Below are 19762 nucleotides of genomic sequence, written 5' to 3'. Positions count from 1 at the left end.
AACTGAGCTAACTGGCCAGCCCCTGTCTTACCTTCTTAACTCCTTAATTCCTCCTTTGTAAACTCCTGAGCACCACACCCTTGCTGTTTAAAATGTCTTTGTAGCAGACCCAAAGCATCTTATTAAATAATAAAATAGTATGGATAGTAGGGTCTTTGCACCCATGGAACCCACAATCCACAGCATGTCTAGATCTTGGGCCTCAAGACTGTCTCAGAAGGGACACCCTTGTGTCCCTGAGTGTCCCTGCATGCCACGCGAGATCATGATGTGCCAGCTCAGAGGCCCGGGGATTTGGGAAGCCACTTGGAGGGAGCAGGCTGTGACACCATGATGTTCTGTCCACATGCAAACCAGTCCACAAGAGCAAGGCTCTCCGTCATTCTCAGGGGGTGATAAGGACATGAGTGTAGCCAGGGCAGAGGAGCACGCTCAGAGCTATGACAGTGGCCCTCTGTCAGGCCCTTCCACGTGAGCAGGTGACCACTCTGGTAACACCAACCTCCCTGGCAATCCTCCTGGTCTGAAGCCAAGAGTCACACCCTGTGCCCGCAGCCACACCATGTCCAAGGGTGGGAGGCAGATCTGACCCCACTCTGTTCAGCTCAGACTCCAGAAGCTTTTCACCTGTGACTCTGCTTCCCCAAGTGGCACAGAGTGCTGAACAAGTCAGGAGGGGCCGGCTGTACCAGAGGATGAGAGAGAAGGGAGCCTCTCAGGTAAAGTGAGTGTGGAGGTAAACTGATCCTTGGCTGGAAGAGGCAGGTAATTGGGCACATTCTCCCTGTGGTGGTACCCTTGCCCACTATGCCTGAAGCCTTTTGCCAGCAGGCCCTGGAGGTGTTAGCAACTCCCTGACCTAGCCAGAGACCCAGCGGGGTCACCGCTGTGTGTACCTCGTGTCCCCCAGCTGGCATCCGGGTCTGCTCCACAAGGGGCCAGATTGGCATTCTGGAAGAGAAAGAGAGAGAGGGAGGCAAGAGGCAGGTTGCATGAGGGCAGGCAGGCAGGGGGCCAGATGTCTCTTCCCCACGTGCCTTGGTCCTTGCACAGCCTAGGGAGGAGGGTGTCCACAGCACAGAGATGGGGCATAGGCGACAGATGGAGGTGATGCCCAGCTCCAGAAGGAGGGTGCACAGGATGCCTGCACCTGTGGGGCTTGCTGGATTTCACACCTGGTGGGTTTGCTCATAGGATGTCCACTGCCTTGGAGGCCAGCGCTGACCCTGCCTGTCTGGTCAAATCCAACATGCCTTTAAAGATGCTCCTAGGTGCCCGGGTCACTGCAGCAGATGGCTCAGCACCATTCCTTTGTTCATGTTGCATATGAGGCTTGGCAGTCTGTGGTCCACAACTGGTGACCTATGGCGCCTCTGCTCCCCTCCACACAGTGGTTTCCTGAGCTCAGCGCCTAGACCTGTCTGTCCCCAAGCTCCACCCTAGGCCCTCTGTCCCCTGCAATATGGCCAAAGGGAAGCATTGGCCACTGCCTCCTGGGGCTGTGCACTACCGTGGAACTCCTGTTCTATTCCTGGAGCCCCTGGAATCCAGCTACTCTGACGCAGCAGCTGTGTGTGCAACTCAAGTCCATCTGCCCTGGTGGCTCCAAGACAAGAGGAGCCTCCACCTGCATGGAAGCCACCACACTGACAGCAGCCCTGCGTGTGGCCATCTGAGACTGAAAGAGCCTGCTCTCTGTAGAGCCCCTGTCATGGAAGCTGGCATGTTGGAAGCACCCCATACATACAGACTGGCTGTGTCTCTGACGTTGACACTCAAGGGTGACACCCAGAGGGGATGTGGAGCTGAGAGCCCCTACCCCCGCTTCAGGTGCCATTGCATTTGTCAGCAAACCTTGCCATTTGAATGCACTGCAACCATAAATGTCTGGAATTCTTTTTCCTTTCTGCCGACCTGAAAAAATCATCTACACATCCTGCAAACCTCTAGAGGGTCCGCACAGTGTAGAGCATGGGGTGGGCCCCTGCAGGCATTAGTCAGTCCCTCTCCTGTCCATCTCCTACAGCTGGCTGGCACCTGGGGATTGCACCCAGAGCCACGTTCTGTCATGGCCATGCATCCGCTGCTCACGGTGGACTGAGCCCCTTGAAGAAAATGTCTTATTCATGTCTGATCCCCAGCACCTGGTACAGGCTCTGAAACAGGGTCAGGGCTTGTGGCCAGCGCTTCTGAAATGGGGCACAGGGATTAAATATCAACAAAGAGTTCTGCAGTTAAAGGGGCGATTGTGTGCTTAACCCAGTGGCTACTGTTACAGGGAAAAGTGCTTTCAGAACTGACACACTGCCGTGGACAGTAAGGGAGAAGATGGTAATAGTCCTCAAGAGTGTGGGAGCAGAAAAAGACCTCAGAGAGCACTGAATCCAAAGCCGTCATCAGAAACGGGGAAACTGAGGCCCAGAGAGAAGCTGGGGCCTTCCCTCATCACAGAGCCAGACCCAGGAGGCCGGACCAGGCTGATGAGTGGTGAGCATGCAAGCAGAGAGTTGGAACCAGTCTTTACTTGCTTTTGATATTTTGTTCATTATGGATTTTTTTGGCTTTAATTTGGATTTCTAAAAATATTGCATTAAAATATAATTTATCTCGATGACTGCATCTTTTGGTTAGTGCCTCACTCACCTCTCCCTAAAGTCCTGGCCCCCAGGACCCTGAGCCAGGGGTCTTTGCACCCACCCAGTGACTCTCCATAGTCTCTCAACTCTGCCACTTCACAAAAGAATTCTTCCTCTTAGGAGTTTTCAAGAACAATTTTTTTTGAAACATTTTCTCAGCACACTGACTACCACCCTCAGTAGCATCTGTCCGGGTCGGTCAGGCATCCTCTCCTTGCACAAACTGAGGCAAATCTGCCTCGGACTTGCCTGGCGTGTCCCATGTACAAGAGAAATGCTTCCCCCTAGTGCCCGCTGTCCTGCATCACAGGCGTCAAACTCCCAGGCCACCACTGTTGGCTCGGACAGTTGGAAACCCACTTCCCAGCAGCAAAACCAGCTTCCTCTGGTCTTCCAGGCTCCGAGACAAGACGAGGCCTCCAGAAAGGAAGTAAGGCATATTCCAGGTGGAAGAGGGGAGCATCAGATAGGTCCAGAGCAGGAAAGGTGGAGTCTACTCCTGGTCTTCTAAACTCAAAGTGGGTACGGGATCTGTAAGACCTCACAGGTACAAGGGAGTCTTGATTTACTGCCTTAAGGCTGGCTGGAGAGCTTTGTGGCCAGGGGAACACCACAAAGCAGCACCACCAGGCACATCCCTGGCTCACTCCCCTGCAGCTCTCAGTGGAGGCACCAGAGATCTTAAAAGCAACAAATGATTTACCTCTACCATTTGTTTGGTGCTTATTATGTGCAAATTGCTCTACAGAGACATTCTCTAATCTTTGCTGGAATCCCAGAAGGTGATTATTGTTATCAGCATTTTACAGGTGAGACTCAGAGAGGTTAATCAATTTGTCTAAGATCACACAACACATACATGGGACTGTAAAAATTTGAACCTATGTGTTTTATTTTCCAAAAATTATACTGGGATTGCTAATAGGAATGAGAGTGTGGTGTTTGCTACCAGCTGACCTTCATTTCTTGCTAAAGTGCACATTGGAATGTGCTGTCTTACTCAGCAGCCACTGATGTGAAAGTAAGAGGGGGTTGAGGCTTGCTTTTTAAATAATTACTCATGCTGAAACCACACTATAAAGCTTACGAAAAGATTCCACAGCCATAATGTTATGTGTCTTCACAGTAACCTTAAGAGGTAAAAATCATTCTTTTAGAGACTAGGATATAGAGACTCAAAAAATTAAAGTAACTTGACCAAAGACAGAGCTGGGATTTGAACTCAGTGCTGTCTGATGCTAACACATGTGTTCTTTCCAGCATTACAATTTGCATATATCACACTTCTTTAATTTGTTAAGGTTTTCTATGTAGCCACATACATAAATATTTTTGTAAATGTTTTATGAACATGTGAAAAACTGACTCCAAAGATATAATTTATTTCATATACCTATTAGATTAGCTTTGCTGTTTGCACTATTCAATTACCTTTTGTACATTATTATTCTTATTTTTCACTAGATATATATGTCTTCTTTCAGGAATCATATTCAAATCACCTACCAAACTTGTATTCTGGCATTGCTATGTTTCTTGGTTCATTTAAGCTTATGAATGCTATAATTGCATTATTATATTGTGCCTTTATCATGAATTAGTGTCCCCTCTATATCTCTTTATACTATTATTTCTATTAATTCCTTTAAGCTTCACTTCCACCTTATATTAATAATGCCACTCTTGCTTTCCTTCTATTTGTGATTTTAGTATTTCTTTCTCATCCTTTAAAAATAATTTTTAAGTGTGTATCTTGTAATGACGCATGCTATTTTTAAAATCTAAACTGACAGTCTCTGTCTTTTAATAGGGGAATTCAGTCTGTTCATATTTAGCATCAGATTTTTTCAAAATGGGCTGTCCTCTAGGGAGCTATCACAAGGATCTGCTGGTGGTAGACCCTTAGATGAGAATGATGACTGGGTCACTGTTTTAATAACAGACCAAGTGGTGCATGTCAGAATCACTACTGCCTCATTCACGAGGAAACCTGCAGCAGCTGGCTGTTGTCTTATTCATTTCAAAGGTAGGTTATGAACATCTACCAAGTGTCAGGCACTGTGGCTGGCTTGATTATCAGGACATTTTAATGACCTTTGGGACATATGGTGCTATGGATGACTACGCCCTTGTAACAAATCCTCTTGGAGCAAGACCCGGGAAAACCTTTGCCTCCCCTGAACTGATTTCCTTTCTTCCATCAGACAACAAGAACAACATAACTGGTCATGGTTGCCTCTATGCCTTGACTATCAGAAAACTCAGAGCTAAGCTTTGATAGCTATTCTCATACAATGTTCTTTTGTTTGTTTTTGATGTAATTTTCTCCTATAGTTTCCTTGCCTCCTCCTTTGTGATTTGGTGTTAGTGGGATTTTGGTCTCACTGCATCTGTGCTTTTCCTTTAGGCCACCCAGAATCCTTTCTGGAAATAAAAACAAACCAAGAAGCATCCTAATAAATGACTCTGGAACACCGCAGGCCATTGGCAACAGTTCATGGCAGCACTCACTGGGAATACCAGGGCAAAGGCCAAGAGCCCAGGTGCTGGGCATGGCCACTCTGTAAAATATGGGTCATTTGAAAGATCAAGTATCTGGCCTTCCTGTAGAGAAATAGGTATAAATATACATAAGAGTCTTAGAAAGAGAAAAATAGGAAAGAAGGTTAGCAGGAGAAAATGAATCCCACAGCAAATTTATCAATAACATTCATCCATCTTCCCCATAAGAAATGTGAAAGGCTCAAATCTTCACGTGGTGCTGAGTTGCATCTATACTGACTCTGCAGGCACATGCAGAGGGCACACTGGCTTTGTAACATGCCTCCCCACCCTTTAGGCTTGCAGGAGAAAAGTCACAGCGGCTCAGCTCCTAATTCTGAAAATGTTAAGATTCTGCCCTTGGTATTCTAGAAAAGGGAATGAAGATTGCTAGAATGAGTGGATTGGCTGTTCTCAGATCCTTTCAGGAGGTGAGGCATCTGGAGACCAGGTCCTTCTCTGCAGATGCTGAACAGTATCAACCAGGAGAATAACCTCCCGAGAGGAGGCACAGTCCAGGTGTCAAGGACGCAAGACCAGGAATGCAAAGAATGCTATTCTCTGAATTTCCTTCCAGATACTGAGAAAAGCCCCAGGACTTGACTTGGGTGGCGGAACACCTTGGCTTGGTCCAGATCATGAATACCCACTCATCAGCCCCTGGATTAAAGAACAGCTGTTCCAGGTGAGACGAGAACATTCTAGAAAGATTTCCCACTGTCCTCAGGACCCTTGACACTGAGCTGAGGGATTCACATTCCTGGTGTTGTAGGAACCCTGTGGACACTGGTCCAGCTTTCTCATCCCCCCTGCTTTCTGTGTGGAAGATGAAGAGTGGGGAAATCTTTTGAAGAACATTCAAAGAAGCACGCCACATGCGCGTTCCCCGATGGCCCATTTCAGAACAGAGAGTGGTTAGTGGGACGGGGTTCACTAAAATAAAACCATGCGGAGGTGCCAGAGCCTGGGGGAGACCCCAGGAGGCTGGGCCTCGGACAGAAACATAGCAGCAGCTCTGACAGCCTGAAGAGTATGGAAGAAATGAAGGCTGGCCCAAGAGGACACCTGTGGCTCCTACAATGTCCCTGCTCTTGAGTGTCCCTGTGGCCTTGACCCTGAGGAAGGGATACACCGGGGTTGGGGGGTGGGGGCTTTCCCTGGTTACATGCTTATTGCCAGGACTGCTCCAGGGCAGCAAATGGGGGACTCAATTTTTTAGTGGCCTTTCTTGAGAGATGCATTGCCTTGGTTTATGGATACAATCTCTCAGGCTTGGAAGAGGTGGCCTTGGGCAGTGGAAGGTCTCCTGGGGCTCTGTGTGTGTGTGAGGGGGGGTTCTGGTACCTTCATGCCTGCCCCATCCTAGGGCTCCTCACTAGAGACCTAGTGATGCTGGGAGAAGAGGGATTTGAAGAGCAACTCTTCAAAGGGGCTGATGTCCCCAGGGCACAGGGCCCAGCCCTCCTCAGGGCAGTCAGGCACCAGGTTCTCTGGGCTCATATTCAGATGCCCTGAGATTTGGAAAACTTGGAACAGGAGATCAAACCAGCCTTGAGCTGGAGCAGCCAAAGAAAGCCTAACGACCAGTTGATGTGATTGCTGTGAGATCATCCTGGGTGCTAATGATACTGTCAGCAGTGGTCACGCTGCCCGTGGCTTCCCCAGCAGAGAAGTGGATGCTGGGCTCACGCTGGCTCATGAAACACACAATCCTTTACAGCTCTGCACCACAGGGGGAGGACGTGGGGCAGGAGGGGCTTCCTAGAACAGGGCCTGATCACTCTGGGTGGTCTCCACGTGGGGACCGGGGCAGGGAGTGGGGGGGGGGAGGAAGGTCTGGTCCGGTCCTGGTTTGGAAAAAGCAGTGGTGGCAGTGGCAGCCCCTGGGCAGAGGAGCAGGCAGAGGCAGGCAGCTGAGTGGTCCCCAGGCCTCTCCTCCTGGCTGTGTGGTCAAGAAGCTGTGGGAACCACACTCAGACTCCCAGCAGTGGTTAGTACACCGTGGGCCGGGGAGGGGTTGATTACCTACCCGGTGGTCCAAGCCATTCTTTCCGTGTCCTGGGAGAGAGTCAGATTTGGAATAGGGGAATCCTGAAACAGATACAGCACAACTTCGTCACGCGCGCAGACTCGGCCAGGTGGGCGAGGAGGGGCGCACGCGGCCCAGGGTGGGCTTTGAGGCGAGTGGGGCTGGACAGGGGCACATGTGAGGCCCCCTGAGCATCACGCCCCACCTCCTTTGTGACTTCCTGTCCCCAGGGCACTGACTGAGGAAGGAGCCAGGGAGGAGTGATATCCCAAGCCCCTCCATGACAGGAGGGACACGGTGGAGCCCCGGCCCCAGCCCAGCTGGCACCTGTGCTCACGGACCGGCTCACCTTGGTGTCATCTGTCTCTCTGGCCAAGCCCCTCACCTTACAGGCCAGGAGAGCTGGGGGCAGCCAGGAAGGGATCCAATCTCAGGACACCCATGGGATGGGTGGGGCTGTGCCATCCCATGACCAAGGTGGCAAACGGGGGGCCTGGAGACTGTGATGTTTAAAAAAAAAATCTCGAGCTATTTGCAGTTGGGGGATTCCACATTAAAATGCTAATTTCTACCTTCTCTTGGAATAAAAAGGGGCTGGTCTCAGACATGGGACCCTCACAGTCCCTCACTGGCTGGCCCAGAGGGGCCCAGACCCTCCAGTGACCTCTCCAGTGCTTGGTCACTTGGCTTGGTCAGGAGAGCAGGAGGAAGTGGTGCAGCCAGCCCCGCCCTGTTCAGTGCAGCGTGGGGTGCCTTCCAGAGGGGGTGGGCGGGCACAGCTGCTGCTGGGTGGGGGGGCCCCCAGGCTGGGGGAAGCACCCTTAGGAGGCCTGCCCCAGGCCCCTGAACTATCTCTCCTTCCACTAGCCTGCGGGCCCTTAAAGAGCAGGGGCCACATCTGCCTCATCTGGGGTCCTGTCCCCAGCAGCACAGGCCACCCTTGCCCGCACTCGCTCCCAGGTGCTGCTGGGCTGCCTGCCTTCTGAGGTGTCAGCGGGGATGGCAGGTCATCTCTTAGTGTTCACAAGGCCATGTGTATATAGGACTGAGGACCATGCTTCCAATGGCGAGGCGGGCGCCGCACACAGAACTGCCCACCCACCCGCTCCAGGAAGGCAAAGGACTTATCCAGGTGTCTTACATTTGGGGGTTTCTCACAAACTCAGTGAGGACAATAGAGAGGAAATTCTGTAAAGGTCACATGTGTACACAGGAAAGCCTATAGGAGATACTTCAGCTAGGGGACCTGCCTTGGGGACTTGTTTGTCACTGTGTGGTCTGTGGGAATCTTCCAGATGTAGGTCAGGAAGGGCCTTTTACAATATCTGGGTCAGGGTTCTCGAACTTCTCTTAGCAGAGGAACCCTTCTGTCAGCTGAAATCTTACGTGAACCCCGACGTAAAAGAAGATAAAAGTGGAGCTGAGAAGACAGAGCAGGGAGAGGGGCTGGGGGCCAGACTGGCTGGGCCGCTCCTTGATCTTCCAGGTAAATCGTCCAGCCACCTCGTCTCAGTTCACAGAAGGGGAATTGAGACCCAGAGGCTTGCAGGGACCTGCCTGAGGTCAACCAGCCAGATAGCAGCAGCCTAGGTCACCAGATGAGGCTTCCTGACTTGCAGTTCTGGGGTTCCCCCAGGAAACACCTTCTTCTTAATTTATACAGAGAGCTGGGCACACCCTGGGGTCCCAAGGGACCCTCCTGCTGAGACCCCAGAGCTCCTTATCTGCCAAAGATGCTAGAGCAGTGGTTCTCAAAGTGTTATCCCCAACTATCAGCATCAACCCCAGCAGGGAACTTGTCAGAAATGCAAATTCTCAGCCGCCACCCCAGATCGACTGCATCAGAATTCTGGGGCTGGGGTCCAGTGTCTGTGTTTTCACAAGCTTTCCATGTCATTCTGGTGCTCACTTAGGTCTGGGAACTACTTCCCTACAGCCTCAAGAGCAGCAAACGCCCATGGAGCACTCTTCAGCTGGTGGGTCTCCACCTGAACGCATGCTACCATCGCCTGGACAGCTCGTAAAATTCCCAGTGTCCAGGCTGCCATCTGCTGGTCTCAACATTTAACCACTTCGCAGTGCAGAAACCTTATTTCCATTAAGGTCACTTTATTCTTCCCACTTTTTGGGGAGAGGGGTGGGAGAGGTGGCTGGCTGGTATGGGAAACCGAACCCTTAACCTTGGTGTTACAAGGGTGCACTCTAACCAACAGAGCCACCCTGCCAGACTCTCCACTTCTTAACCACAATTGTCTTAGGCATTTCTTTTACCTACTTCAAGCACCTATATTGGGTCGCGTTATATACATCTTGCTTCAACCATCAAATAGGACTTAAGAAACTCAGGAAGGGAGGGACATTCTTTCATATTTCTCCCCATTCTATCTATTCTGGTGTTTTCTCTTCTGAAGTTTCAAGTCTTCTTCTGCTATCACATCCTTTCTGTTTGGAGGACATCCATGAGCCATTCTTTGAGGGTAGGTCTGCTAGTGACGAATTCCTAAGCTTTCTTTGTCTGAGGATGTCTTTATTTCCCATTCATTTCTAAAACATATTTTCATTAAATATAGAATTCACACGGATAGTTCTTGTCTTTCAGTACATAAAAAATGTTGCCCCACTTCCTCCTGATTTCCATGGTTTCTGATGAGAAATCTGCTGTCATTTGAATTGGTGTTTCCCCTGTAGGTAATACATCTTTTCTCTATGGCTGCTTTCAAGGCTTTTTTCTCTGTCCTTAATTTTTGGAAGTTTAATTATGAAGTGTCTTGGTATGGATATTTTGGATTTATCCTTTTTTGGGTTCACTCGGTTTCTTGAATTTGTAGGTTTGTATTTTTTGCCACATTTGCTGAGTTTTCAGCCATTATTTCTTTGAGTACTTTTTCAGGCCCATTCCCTTTCTCCTCTCCTGGACCTCCAGTGATATAAACATTGTCCCACAGGTCTCTGTTCATTTTCCCCCCTATTTTTTCCTCTATCATTCAGATTGGATGATTTCTGTTGCTCTATCATCAAGTTCACTGATTCCTCTGTCATATTTAGATATTCTGTTATTGAACCCATTCTGTGATTTTTAAATTTTGGTTATTTCATTTTCCAGTTCTATACTTTCCATTTGATTTTTAAAAATAACTTCTATTTCCTTTGATGAAACTTTTTTTCCAGTTGTTACAAAAGTATTTGTAATTGCTTGTTGAAGCATTTTGATAAAGAATGCCTTAACATCTTTGTCAGGTAATTCAAACATCTGATTCTTCTTGGTGTACATATCTGTTGATTGTCTAATTCAAACAGTTATCTTCATGGTTCTTGGTGTGATGTGTAATTCTCTAATGTATCCTGGACATTTTAGATATTGTGTTGGGAGACCCTGGATCTTATTTAACTCTTCTGTTTTAGCAGGCTATCACCCTGTTGAGGTTTAGCATGGAAGGCCTGGTCTTTTATGGGCAGAGGTTCCAATGACAATGTAGTTTTCAGAATTCTTGTCAAGGAGCTACTCTGGTCTGCTAAGTTCCCCTGGTGCTGGCTGGTACTTCTGCGTGGTCTCTGCCGGTGCTACTTGTGGGGGCAAAATGTGTTTCCTTGTGCCACTAGGTGTGTCTATGGGAAGAGAGACACTGGCTGTGGGTGGAGCCCACTCTCAGGGCTTCAGGGTGCCAGTGAGCCTCCTGCTCAATGTCTGCTGGTGTGGACGGGGGAGGAAAATATCTGCCTGGTCGCTTCTCCTGCTGGGTGGGAGGCTGGGAGATGTGTGTTGCTGTGTTTTCCCTTGAGTCCCGAGGGTCCCTGGCCAGCCCACGTTCCTCTTCCCACCCTTTAGAGTTCGACCGAGGTCATCTGATGGATTATTTTGAGGTCCTTTTAGTTTCACTTAGTGAGGAAGAGCAGGGAGAGAGGAAGCTCATCCCCTGGGCTGCTGCCTAAACCCATTAAAATTGGCGTGTCTTGGGGTGGGACCTGACATCAGTAGATTTAGAAGGTCCCAGGGATCCCATATGCAGGGTTGAAAACCACTAGTTTTAAAAAATCTGTTCACTTGACCCTCTTCAGCCTATGCACTAAACATGAGCCCATTTTATAGATGAGGAAGCTGAGGCTTCATGAGATTAAATGATCTGGACAAAGTAAAATAGAAGAACTGGAGAGGCTGAGATGAAGGCCCCGGGCTTGTGGCTTCAGGAACTAGTATTCCCACCTGCTCCCAAGCAGGTCTGCCTGGGGTGGGGGGTTGTTGTGGGTCTTCTAGGGCCTGTGTGCCAGATGGAATTAGATGACCTTCAAGAGTGTATGGCCGTGTGTGTGTGTGTGTGTGTGTGTGTGTGTGTGTGAGAGAGAGAGAGAGAGAGAGAGAGAGAGAGAGAGAGAGAGAGAGATTGAGAGGAGAAACCTGCAGGGAAAAGGTGGGTGCAGAGGACCCTGGGCAAGGCGGCAGCTGGGCACTCATGACCCTGAAGTGCATCACACGCGGTAAACTCTGGAAACCCACCCTCTCCCTATGCCCAGGCTCCACCTAACCAGACTCCCTGCCCCTACTCTCAGAAGTCTGCCCATGGCCACCTTGCCCTCAGCAATCTGTCAGGACTGCTTATGGGGCCCTGAGCACACTCTCCTTGGGTCTGTCCTCTTCCAGGCTGACACATCAGAGGTCAGAGTAACTGTCGCACATTCAAGGCAAGGCCCCGCAAGGGTGGAGGATGGTTCCAGATGCAACTAGAAACATGCGGCTCATCACAGCATCCTGGGATGCTGCGTGGACAACTGATCAGTAAGCTGTGCCCGTGGGAAGCTCTCCACTGGTTCTCTGGTGCATGAACATGCAGCTTTGCAGCCGTGCGGCCCTGGGCAGGTTAGCTGTCCCCATCTGAGGAAGAAGGGGAGGTGGAACTCCCTTTATCCCTAAGCAACTGTGAATGAGAGGCCATTGAACCATCTGAACTTCAGGCTCCAGAAACTGTGACGGGGGCCTGTGATGGCTGCTGAAGGCCTGCTGGGCCTGGCTTGTGGATGTGGGCATGTTCTGCTTCAAGTCCCCCAAGGGTCAGGTCGCAGGATGCAGGCGAGCCCCACATGTGAGCTCCTTAAACCCCCAGACGCTCCCTGCCAGGAGGACTGGATCATCGTGAGGGAATTTCAAACTCAGAGATGTTTGTTCCTGTGCCAAAGCTCACACGGCAAGTGACAAGCTGGGATTCCACCCTGAGTGGACTAGCACCCATGTGCAGAACTCTCCTTGACACTTCTGCAGTCTCATATTCATGGGGGCCCCCTTTACGTGCCCCACCCCACCAAAGGGAATGCTGGGTCTCATGAAGAAAACATGCTGCTCAAAAGGGTGCTGTTTCAAGGCTTTGGGAAGAGGCGGTCACCCACTGCGGCCACAAGCACTTATCAAGAGACTGCTGCATGCAAACAGGGAGGCACCAGGGGAATCTCACACTGTCCCCCAGAAGCTAAGAGTGTTCAGGGAGAAAAGAACACAGAAGGTTATAGACAAGGTACTCCAGGTCTGGCTTAGGAGAAGGGAGACAGAGCCTCCAGTTTGTATGGTGGGAATCTCAAGACCCCAGGCAGAGTGGGAGGGGGACAAGGAGGCCCTGAGAGGTGTGGCCATGAGACAGTGGGTCCTCACCATGAACATGCAGATGGACATGTGGCATTGCCTGGGGCTGGTCCTCCCATCCCCAGAACCGGGAGGCAACACCCTGTCCAGTTCCTGAGCTGTGGGTAAACATGCTGGGCACAGAGAGGCATGGGGACTTTTGCTAAAAGCAAAGAGTCTCCAGCCAGTCTGCAGCAAATGGCATTCCCTGGGCTCCTAGCCCAGCAGGTTCTGCTCCAGGGCCACTCTCTCCCTGGGGGTGGTCTCTGCTCCCAGCAACAGTGTCTCCTCCTGGGCCAGGGCCCTCTCCCTGACATCTGGAGCTTCCAGTGCTCTCTGTAGGGGCTCCCAGTGCTCTCTGTAGAGAGCACCCTCTCCACCCACCCAGAGGCCTTCCAGAAAGACCCCTTGCTGTGGCCCAGGCTGGCCATTCCTCTCTAACAGTCTCTGCACCAAGCGACCACTGAGCCATCCGCTGGATGCCAGGGTGGCTGGGCCTGAGCCCCAGCTCCCTTGGCCTCCCCTTGCTGCCTCTTGCTTCCCAGCTTCCCCGGCCCACTGCCTCTCTGTGGCCTCCCCTGTCCCCTGGGGCACCATCCCCACCTGCCAGCTGGCCTGTTCACTCCGTCTTTTTCTCCAGCATTTTGCAGAGTGGGGAAGTGGAGACAGCTGACGAGGAGGAAGCTGGGAGTGGGCAGGGGAGTCACAGCTCACGTGGGTCTCAGAGCCTCTTAAGTAACACAAGCTCAGGACACAGCCCGGTGCTCACAGAAGGGCCACCTCCCCAGGAGGTCGCATGCGCTCTCGGAGCCTCAGGGTACCAAGCCAAGTCCCACCCGGGAGCTGAGGACCCTCAGCCTCTGCCTCCAGCCCAGACCTCTCCTGTGAGCTCCAAGCCCGTCTGCCCCCATCATGGGCAGCTCTGCCGGGACATCCCAGGCTCCCAGGCGACGTGAAGAAAGCTACCTCTTCCCATCCCGTCTCTGCCTAGAGCTGCCTCCGCCCACCTGAGCAGAGCACCCAGTGTCTTTCTCCATTCTGTCGCCCGACATGCAGCTCCACCCTCTGCCCGGGGCTCACACGCCTGCTTGGCCGGCTCAGGGGCCGCCTCCGCTTGCCTGGACGCCCGCAATCCCTCTTGCCCTGGCTGGCCAGCCCTGGCCCCGAGCTCCCATCCACCTGCTGCCAGGCTGCCTGTCGGTGCCTTAAACACGGAAAACCGAACGCCTGGCCTCCCTGCTCAGAGCCCGCAGTGACAGCCAGTGATGGCCAGTCCTGGCTCCACCGCGGCTGGCCGGTCCCTCTCCCGCCACCCACGTCTGTTTCCCCCATGCCTCCTGCTTCTGCCTCGACGACAAGTCAGGCCAGCCCAGAGTCCCCCCAAGGGCCGACTAGCACATCCAGCCTCCGCCCTGCCACACGGGCCCCTGCCATGGGTGCGGCACCTTCTCTCCAACATCTGTACCCCCCAGTCCTGCCAGCAGCTGCCTTCCTGCCCTGACCACAGTCCGTGCCCCAAACCGCATGCCTCCTGCACCTGACAGCCCCACCTGCACGGCAGCCCTAGCTCGCTCCCCTAACTTGTCTTTGCCTGTCTCTCCGCCCCTCCAGAACGTCAGCTCCATGGGACACGGAATTGTGTCTGCTGTGGCCTCGGCTCCGGGGTACAGCGAATGTCGTGAGTTGTCTGCAGCAGCGCCCTCTGCTGTGAGGGCAGAAATGGCACGGGGGCTCTTTTTCCAGTTCTGCCTCTGCAGACCTGACCCCCACGAGGCTCAGGTCCCAGCCCTGCACCTCCCGATTTTCTCATGAGATCGACAGGTGGCAGCTCAGGGGGTTTCCTCCTTTTGACCGTGGACTAGCCCACCCCTCCCTCGGGAGACAGGGTAACGGCGATGACAAACATGTCCTATCGAACTCAGCACTCCACAGGGCGCCCTCCCAGGGAAGGGGACACACAGAAGGTGACACAAAATTCCAAAGCCACAGGCGGGTCTGGGGCAAAGCAGCCCACACGGGAACCCCCCTGTGCTGCCTCGGTTGCTAATTCAGAGCTTTCTCTCCCCAGCTCCGAGCTGGCCCTGCCACCCTCCCTCCCACCTCCCCACATCTGTCTCATGTGCTGGGATTGGACAAAGGGGTTTTATTCCTTTTGGAAGCCTTGGGTCCTTCCTGGGGGGCCACCGAGTCCTCTGGGCAGCGTCTCCAGTGGCCAGGAGGTCCGTATTATGCTGACCTCCACTCTGACCACTGGGAGGGAATGGGGGACCTTAAAACAGAGGCCAGGACGTGAAGGGTCAGCAGTGTGGGACCCCGAGCTGCAGCAGGCATCCACAGGGCCCACAGCACCCTGCGCTCTTCCCCTGGAGAGAGCCTCATCCTGTAAGGCTCCAGGCTCTTCTTTTTTTGTTTTTTTATAAAAACAAGAATTTTTATTCTTCATGGAATTTTGGTGCCTCGTTTAGTGCTTATGGCAGATGCCACCATCCACCTGCTGTTTCAGCTTCTTAGGTTACAAGCCTAATGTGTCTTATTGCAGGGACCGCATAAGGGGCCTCTCCTTATAACAAAACATCAAATCAACACTGTCCCTTCCCTGTGCGGAAACCAGGCTTATCAATAATCTGACCCAGTGTGCACATGGTCCAGATGGTGCCCTGTGTGTGACGTAAAAGGAAACTAAAGGTCGTCTGTAATAAAATATATGAAACCCCCTTTGGAGGGGGTGGCAGTGCCCAGCTGAGGACCAGCGCCGTGTGGGGTAGGGATGTCACGCTGGCTTGTCACTGCTGTCTAGACATCTGGCTTCTCTGCCGGGGAAGGGGGACGGAGCCACGTTCACCCCCGCCTGTCTGCTGCACATAGTAGGTGCTCAAGAAGTATTTGGTGGAGTGATGGATGAATGACTGAATGATGAATTCAGTCCCAGGTGAGATGTGCTGATGGTGTCGCGGGTGGGATGAGGCTGTGACCCGGCCCTGTGAGCCCGCGGGGTGCCGAGGCGGTGGCAGGTCCATGTGCATTTGCTCCCGTCGGTGTCAAAAGTTGGTGTCGCTGCCTCTCCCGGCCCCCTGCACGCTTCTCCGGCCCAGGGGCTGCTCTCTTCTTCTCTGTCTCCCCCTCGGCGCCCTGCTCAGCGTCTGGCACAGAGTGGGTGCTCAATAAATACCCGTTGAATTTAATGCATCTCAATTCAACAAACATTTATTGAGCGTCCACTGTGTTGAGGTAACAATCCCACCTTCCTTGGGCGCGCTACAGATGGACGTCCCAGGGGTGCGGGCGGGTGTGCCCTGCTGTGTGCAAATGAACTGCTGCTGATGGACTCATGTCTGGAGGCTCCATAGTGAGATTCAAAAGAACCCAAGAAGAGCAGGTGATGACTCTCGACCTACGTTGCTTCCCTTTCAGCCTGGATTCCTCGCGAGGCTGGCAGACAGCAAGGCTCGCCTGACTCAGGCATGCCAGCAGCCTGGTTCTCACTGCTATTCCATGCACATCGGGAACCAAGGCAGTGTCACCAGCACAGAAATAAAGGCAGTCGCAGTGGTTAGACGTGGGGTTTCCTGCTCTGAGGAAACGACATCAGGACGCCAGCAGAAAGTGAAGGAAGGTCAGAATCATAATCACAGTTGTCACAAGCAAGTGTTGGGAAAGAGAGGGCACGCACACGGGGTACTGTGCGGGAATCTCTCATTAGATCACGAATTCCGGCACAGGCAGCTGGATTCCTGCAGATCAGTGGTGCCCTGCGTGGAGGCAGTCGTGGTCACCTCTGCACTGCACATGCAGCTGGTGATGGGAATGCCACCGCAGGGGGCGCAGGGGACAGACGAGCTGTTGCCGCTGTGTGATTGGCTAATCAGGACACTGGCCTAGCCTTTGGGCCTTGCAGGGCCTGCCACCTGCCAGGCTCACGTGCCCTGCGACAGCTTCAGGTGTCTCATCATGGCATTTGCAGATAAGGGAGGAGTACACAGAGGACCTTCCTCACACAGGCCACAGGCATGTCAGTGGCTGAGGGAGGGCCCCACAGGGCAGCCCTCCGGCCCGGGCTTCTCCTGCACAGTGCCCCCTCTTCCCTCGTCCAGAGCTACAAGTGGGCCAGAGACATCGGGGGTGATCCCAGGGGCAGTAGCAGGTCTCCTCAGAGAGAGCCCAGGGAGGGGTCATCCACGTGGTACTCACTTTCAGACAGTGCCTACCCACCACCCAGCAAGGGAAGGACTGAGAGCTGGAAAATACCACCCTGAGATCCCCAAACACTCATGGCTTGTCCCAGGGCTAATGTCTCAATGCCGGGACACTAGCAAGGGAGGGAGGGATGCTGGGGAAGCTTCTGGCTGGAGCAAGTTTACCTCCTTCCAAACCTGACTGTCACCAGGCACAAGGGAACACAAAGCAGAAAGGCCATCATCCAGCCAGTGGCCCCCGGCCCATGGGCACATTCAGCACCACCATGGGGCAGTGGGAGGGGCTGGAGGAGTGGCAGGCAGCAGCCCCCTAGAGGCACAGGTGGGCATGAATGGACCAGCAGTCTGCCAAGTCCCTTCCAGGTCCCTTTCAGGAGGAGCATGTGCCGTCTTGGAGGAGTCCCTCTCCCTCTGGGGCATTTTTTTGGTGTGGCTGTCCCATGCTGACATCAGCCTCGTGCGCCGGCTCTGAGATCCCAGTGGGCGGAGGCAGGAGGGGTGTGCGGACACAAAGATCATGCACAAAACAATACGCCTTTCTTTGTTTCAAGTTATTCATTTACACATTATAATTTCCAGGCTTCTACGTGTTCACTCTTTTCTCTCACATCACAACACTTTTTCACGGATAGGACGGTTTACAGTTTATAGTCGTGAGCATGAGGATGAGGGTGAGAAACAGTTTCTGGTTACTGAGCATCTACTATGGGCCAGGCAGAGCGTTACACGTGCCACGAGCACGGGCACACGGCTGGTCAGTGACGCGCCCGGATCGGAACTTGGCTCTGTCTCACTGCTAAGGCCAGGACCTTTCCTCTGCTTCCCCACACCCACGTCTACCGCTCTTGCCTCTGCTTCCAAGCCTTGTCCTCAGAAAACCTCCCCCAGCCCAGCTCAGACCCAAGGGCATCTCCCCGGAGACGCTGAGCACGTTTGCCTGCAGCCGGCTGCGGTGCCCACCTATGGTTTACGACATCTTGAAGCAAACAGCTTAATCTGGAGTTTTCTCTACATTTGAACATCACTCCTAGTTCAGTCTTTGCAGCACCCCTAGAGTCGGGCAGACATCATCTTTGTCTACCTGTAACGTCTGAGGCTCTAACGCCCCTGACTCCCTGGAGGCGGGACAATGCCCTGTCATCAACTCCAAGTCTGGGCTCGCCCCCTGGACCATGCCACGTCTGCTCTGGAGGGAAAGGCCTGAACTTCCAACCTGACAGCATGGGAAGTCTTCTCTCTAAAATAACCCAGGAGCCCAATCTTCCTGAATTCTGGCCAGTTCCGGGGTGTAACACGGAGACTCAGCAGGGTGGCCCACTGCTAGTGCACTAGCTAAGTGATGTCAGGCCCAGAGAAATCAGCAAACGGCCGGAGCATCTGCTCTGCTGTCTGGTGTGCCCTTATGTTCACTGGCCTGTGCTTATATTCTTTAACGAGCAAGGCTTAGATATGGGGGTACTGTTCAGAGTTGGGGGGCCCCTTTGCTGCAAGGCTTTCCATACGCATTATAGTTCCTTGCTCAAAAGAACCACTCACGTGAATAAAAGTTGTCCCCTTGCGTTCTATGAAGAGGGTCTCTATCGGTCCCACTACTGAGGGACAGAGACTGGCTGTCTAGGTCTGGAGAGTTAGTCCTGGTGTCTGTGTCCCCCTTAAGAATCAGCCAGCTGGTCTTCTGCAAAGGAAAAAAAAGTCATATCAATCTTGAGGTCATCTGCAATGGAGGAAACATCTCACTGGAACTTTCTAGTAGCTTCCTTACTTCTACAAGCTGACCCCACCGTGAGAAAACTCAATGTGTGAAAAATCCAGCTTCAGGTAAACGTCACCATTCAATGTGACCTATCTAGATGGTCTATAGGCACACGAAGCATTTGGGGGAAATGGCATTGCCCCATTTTACAGTGAGGGAACTGAGGCTCAGAAGAATCAGGGGCCCAGATGGCTTCAGGTGAGGACAACATGGTGAGGTTGTCCAAGTACAGCCTCAGGCTCTTTCCACACTCAAACCCACCTTCCGTAAAGACCAGAGAAGGGGCCTGACTCGACGGGCAGGGAGGGCAAACTCAGGCCACCGGCCAAACCCTGTCTGCAGCCTGCTTCTGCAGCTAAAGCATTCTTGGAACGCTGCCACGCCCGTACATGCATGCAGGTCTCTGGCTGCTTTGTAGAGCTGAATAGCTACATCAGAGATGGCACAGCCTGCAAAGCCTGACATACGTACTTTCTGCCGAGCCTGTTCTAGAACAATCATCCTCGTGCCTTGAGAATGCACTGTGCCTCATTTCCCTTTCATTGTCCACGTCCCCTCAGTTACAGACCCCAACCGTCACATGTATATAACCAGGACTGTGGCCTCACAGGACACCTAAGGGACAGGGCGTAAGAGGAGGACCCTGAGATTCCAGTTGGAGGAGCCCCCCAAAACCAGGTTTCTTTCTGAACAAGGCTGTTCTACCTGAGGTCATCTCCCCAAATTACCTTCCTGTTATCCTGGTCGAAACTTCCATCCTCCCCATCCGATCGCCTTGTGGCTGGAAGGGAAAAATCAGTTTGTAAAGGCAGCAGACCATTTATTCTGGGTTTCCACATCACAGTTTCCCACTGTACAGTTATGCTCAAAAATGGAAAACGATCCGTGTGTGAGTGTCATTTAAGTGCGAGAAACAAGACAAGCTGGAGAAGGCTCCCCAAGGGGACACTGCCCGGTAGGTGGGCACGTGCCCTTGAGTGTAGACAGTGTTCACATCACCAGCAG

At 52.5% G+C, this 19762-nt stretch overlaps 1 protein-coding gene across 8 annotated transcripts in view; it reads right to left on the bottom strand.

Annotated features, from left to right (window-relative positions):
- LOC103595287 (actin-binding LIM protein 2-like) overlaps positions 1-19762 on the bottom strand; it is a 105412-nt gene that overhangs the window by 23310 nt on the left and 62340 nt on the right. For 7 of the 8 annotated variants that reach the window (XM_008578688.1, XM_008578682.1, XM_008578666.1 and 4 more), the window contains 4 exons: positions 19486-19538; positions 18541-18679; positions 7207-7268; positions 897-951 (listed from right to left, as the gene is read on the bottom strand). In XM_008578688.1, the coding sequence (XP_008576910.1) occupies positions 897-951; positions 7207-7268; positions 18541-18679; positions 19486-19538 (309 nt within the window). The remainder of the gene's footprint in view (positions 1-896; positions 952-7206; positions 7269-18540; positions 18680-19485; positions 19539-19762) is intronic. The other variant, XM_008578675.1, reaches the window with a different exon arrangement.

The sequence above is a fragment of the Galeopterus variegatus genome, unplaced genomic scaffold (genome assembly GCF_000696425.1).
Source record: "Galeopterus variegatus unplaced genomic scaffold, G_variegatus-3.0.2 Scaffold76, whole genome shotgun sequence".
In the NCBI taxonomy this organism is placed as follows: domain Eukaryota; kingdom Metazoa; phylum Chordata; class Mammalia; order Dermoptera; family Cynocephalidae; genus Galeopterus; species Galeopterus variegatus.
This window is presented reverse-complemented; position numbering and strand designations above follow the sequence as displayed.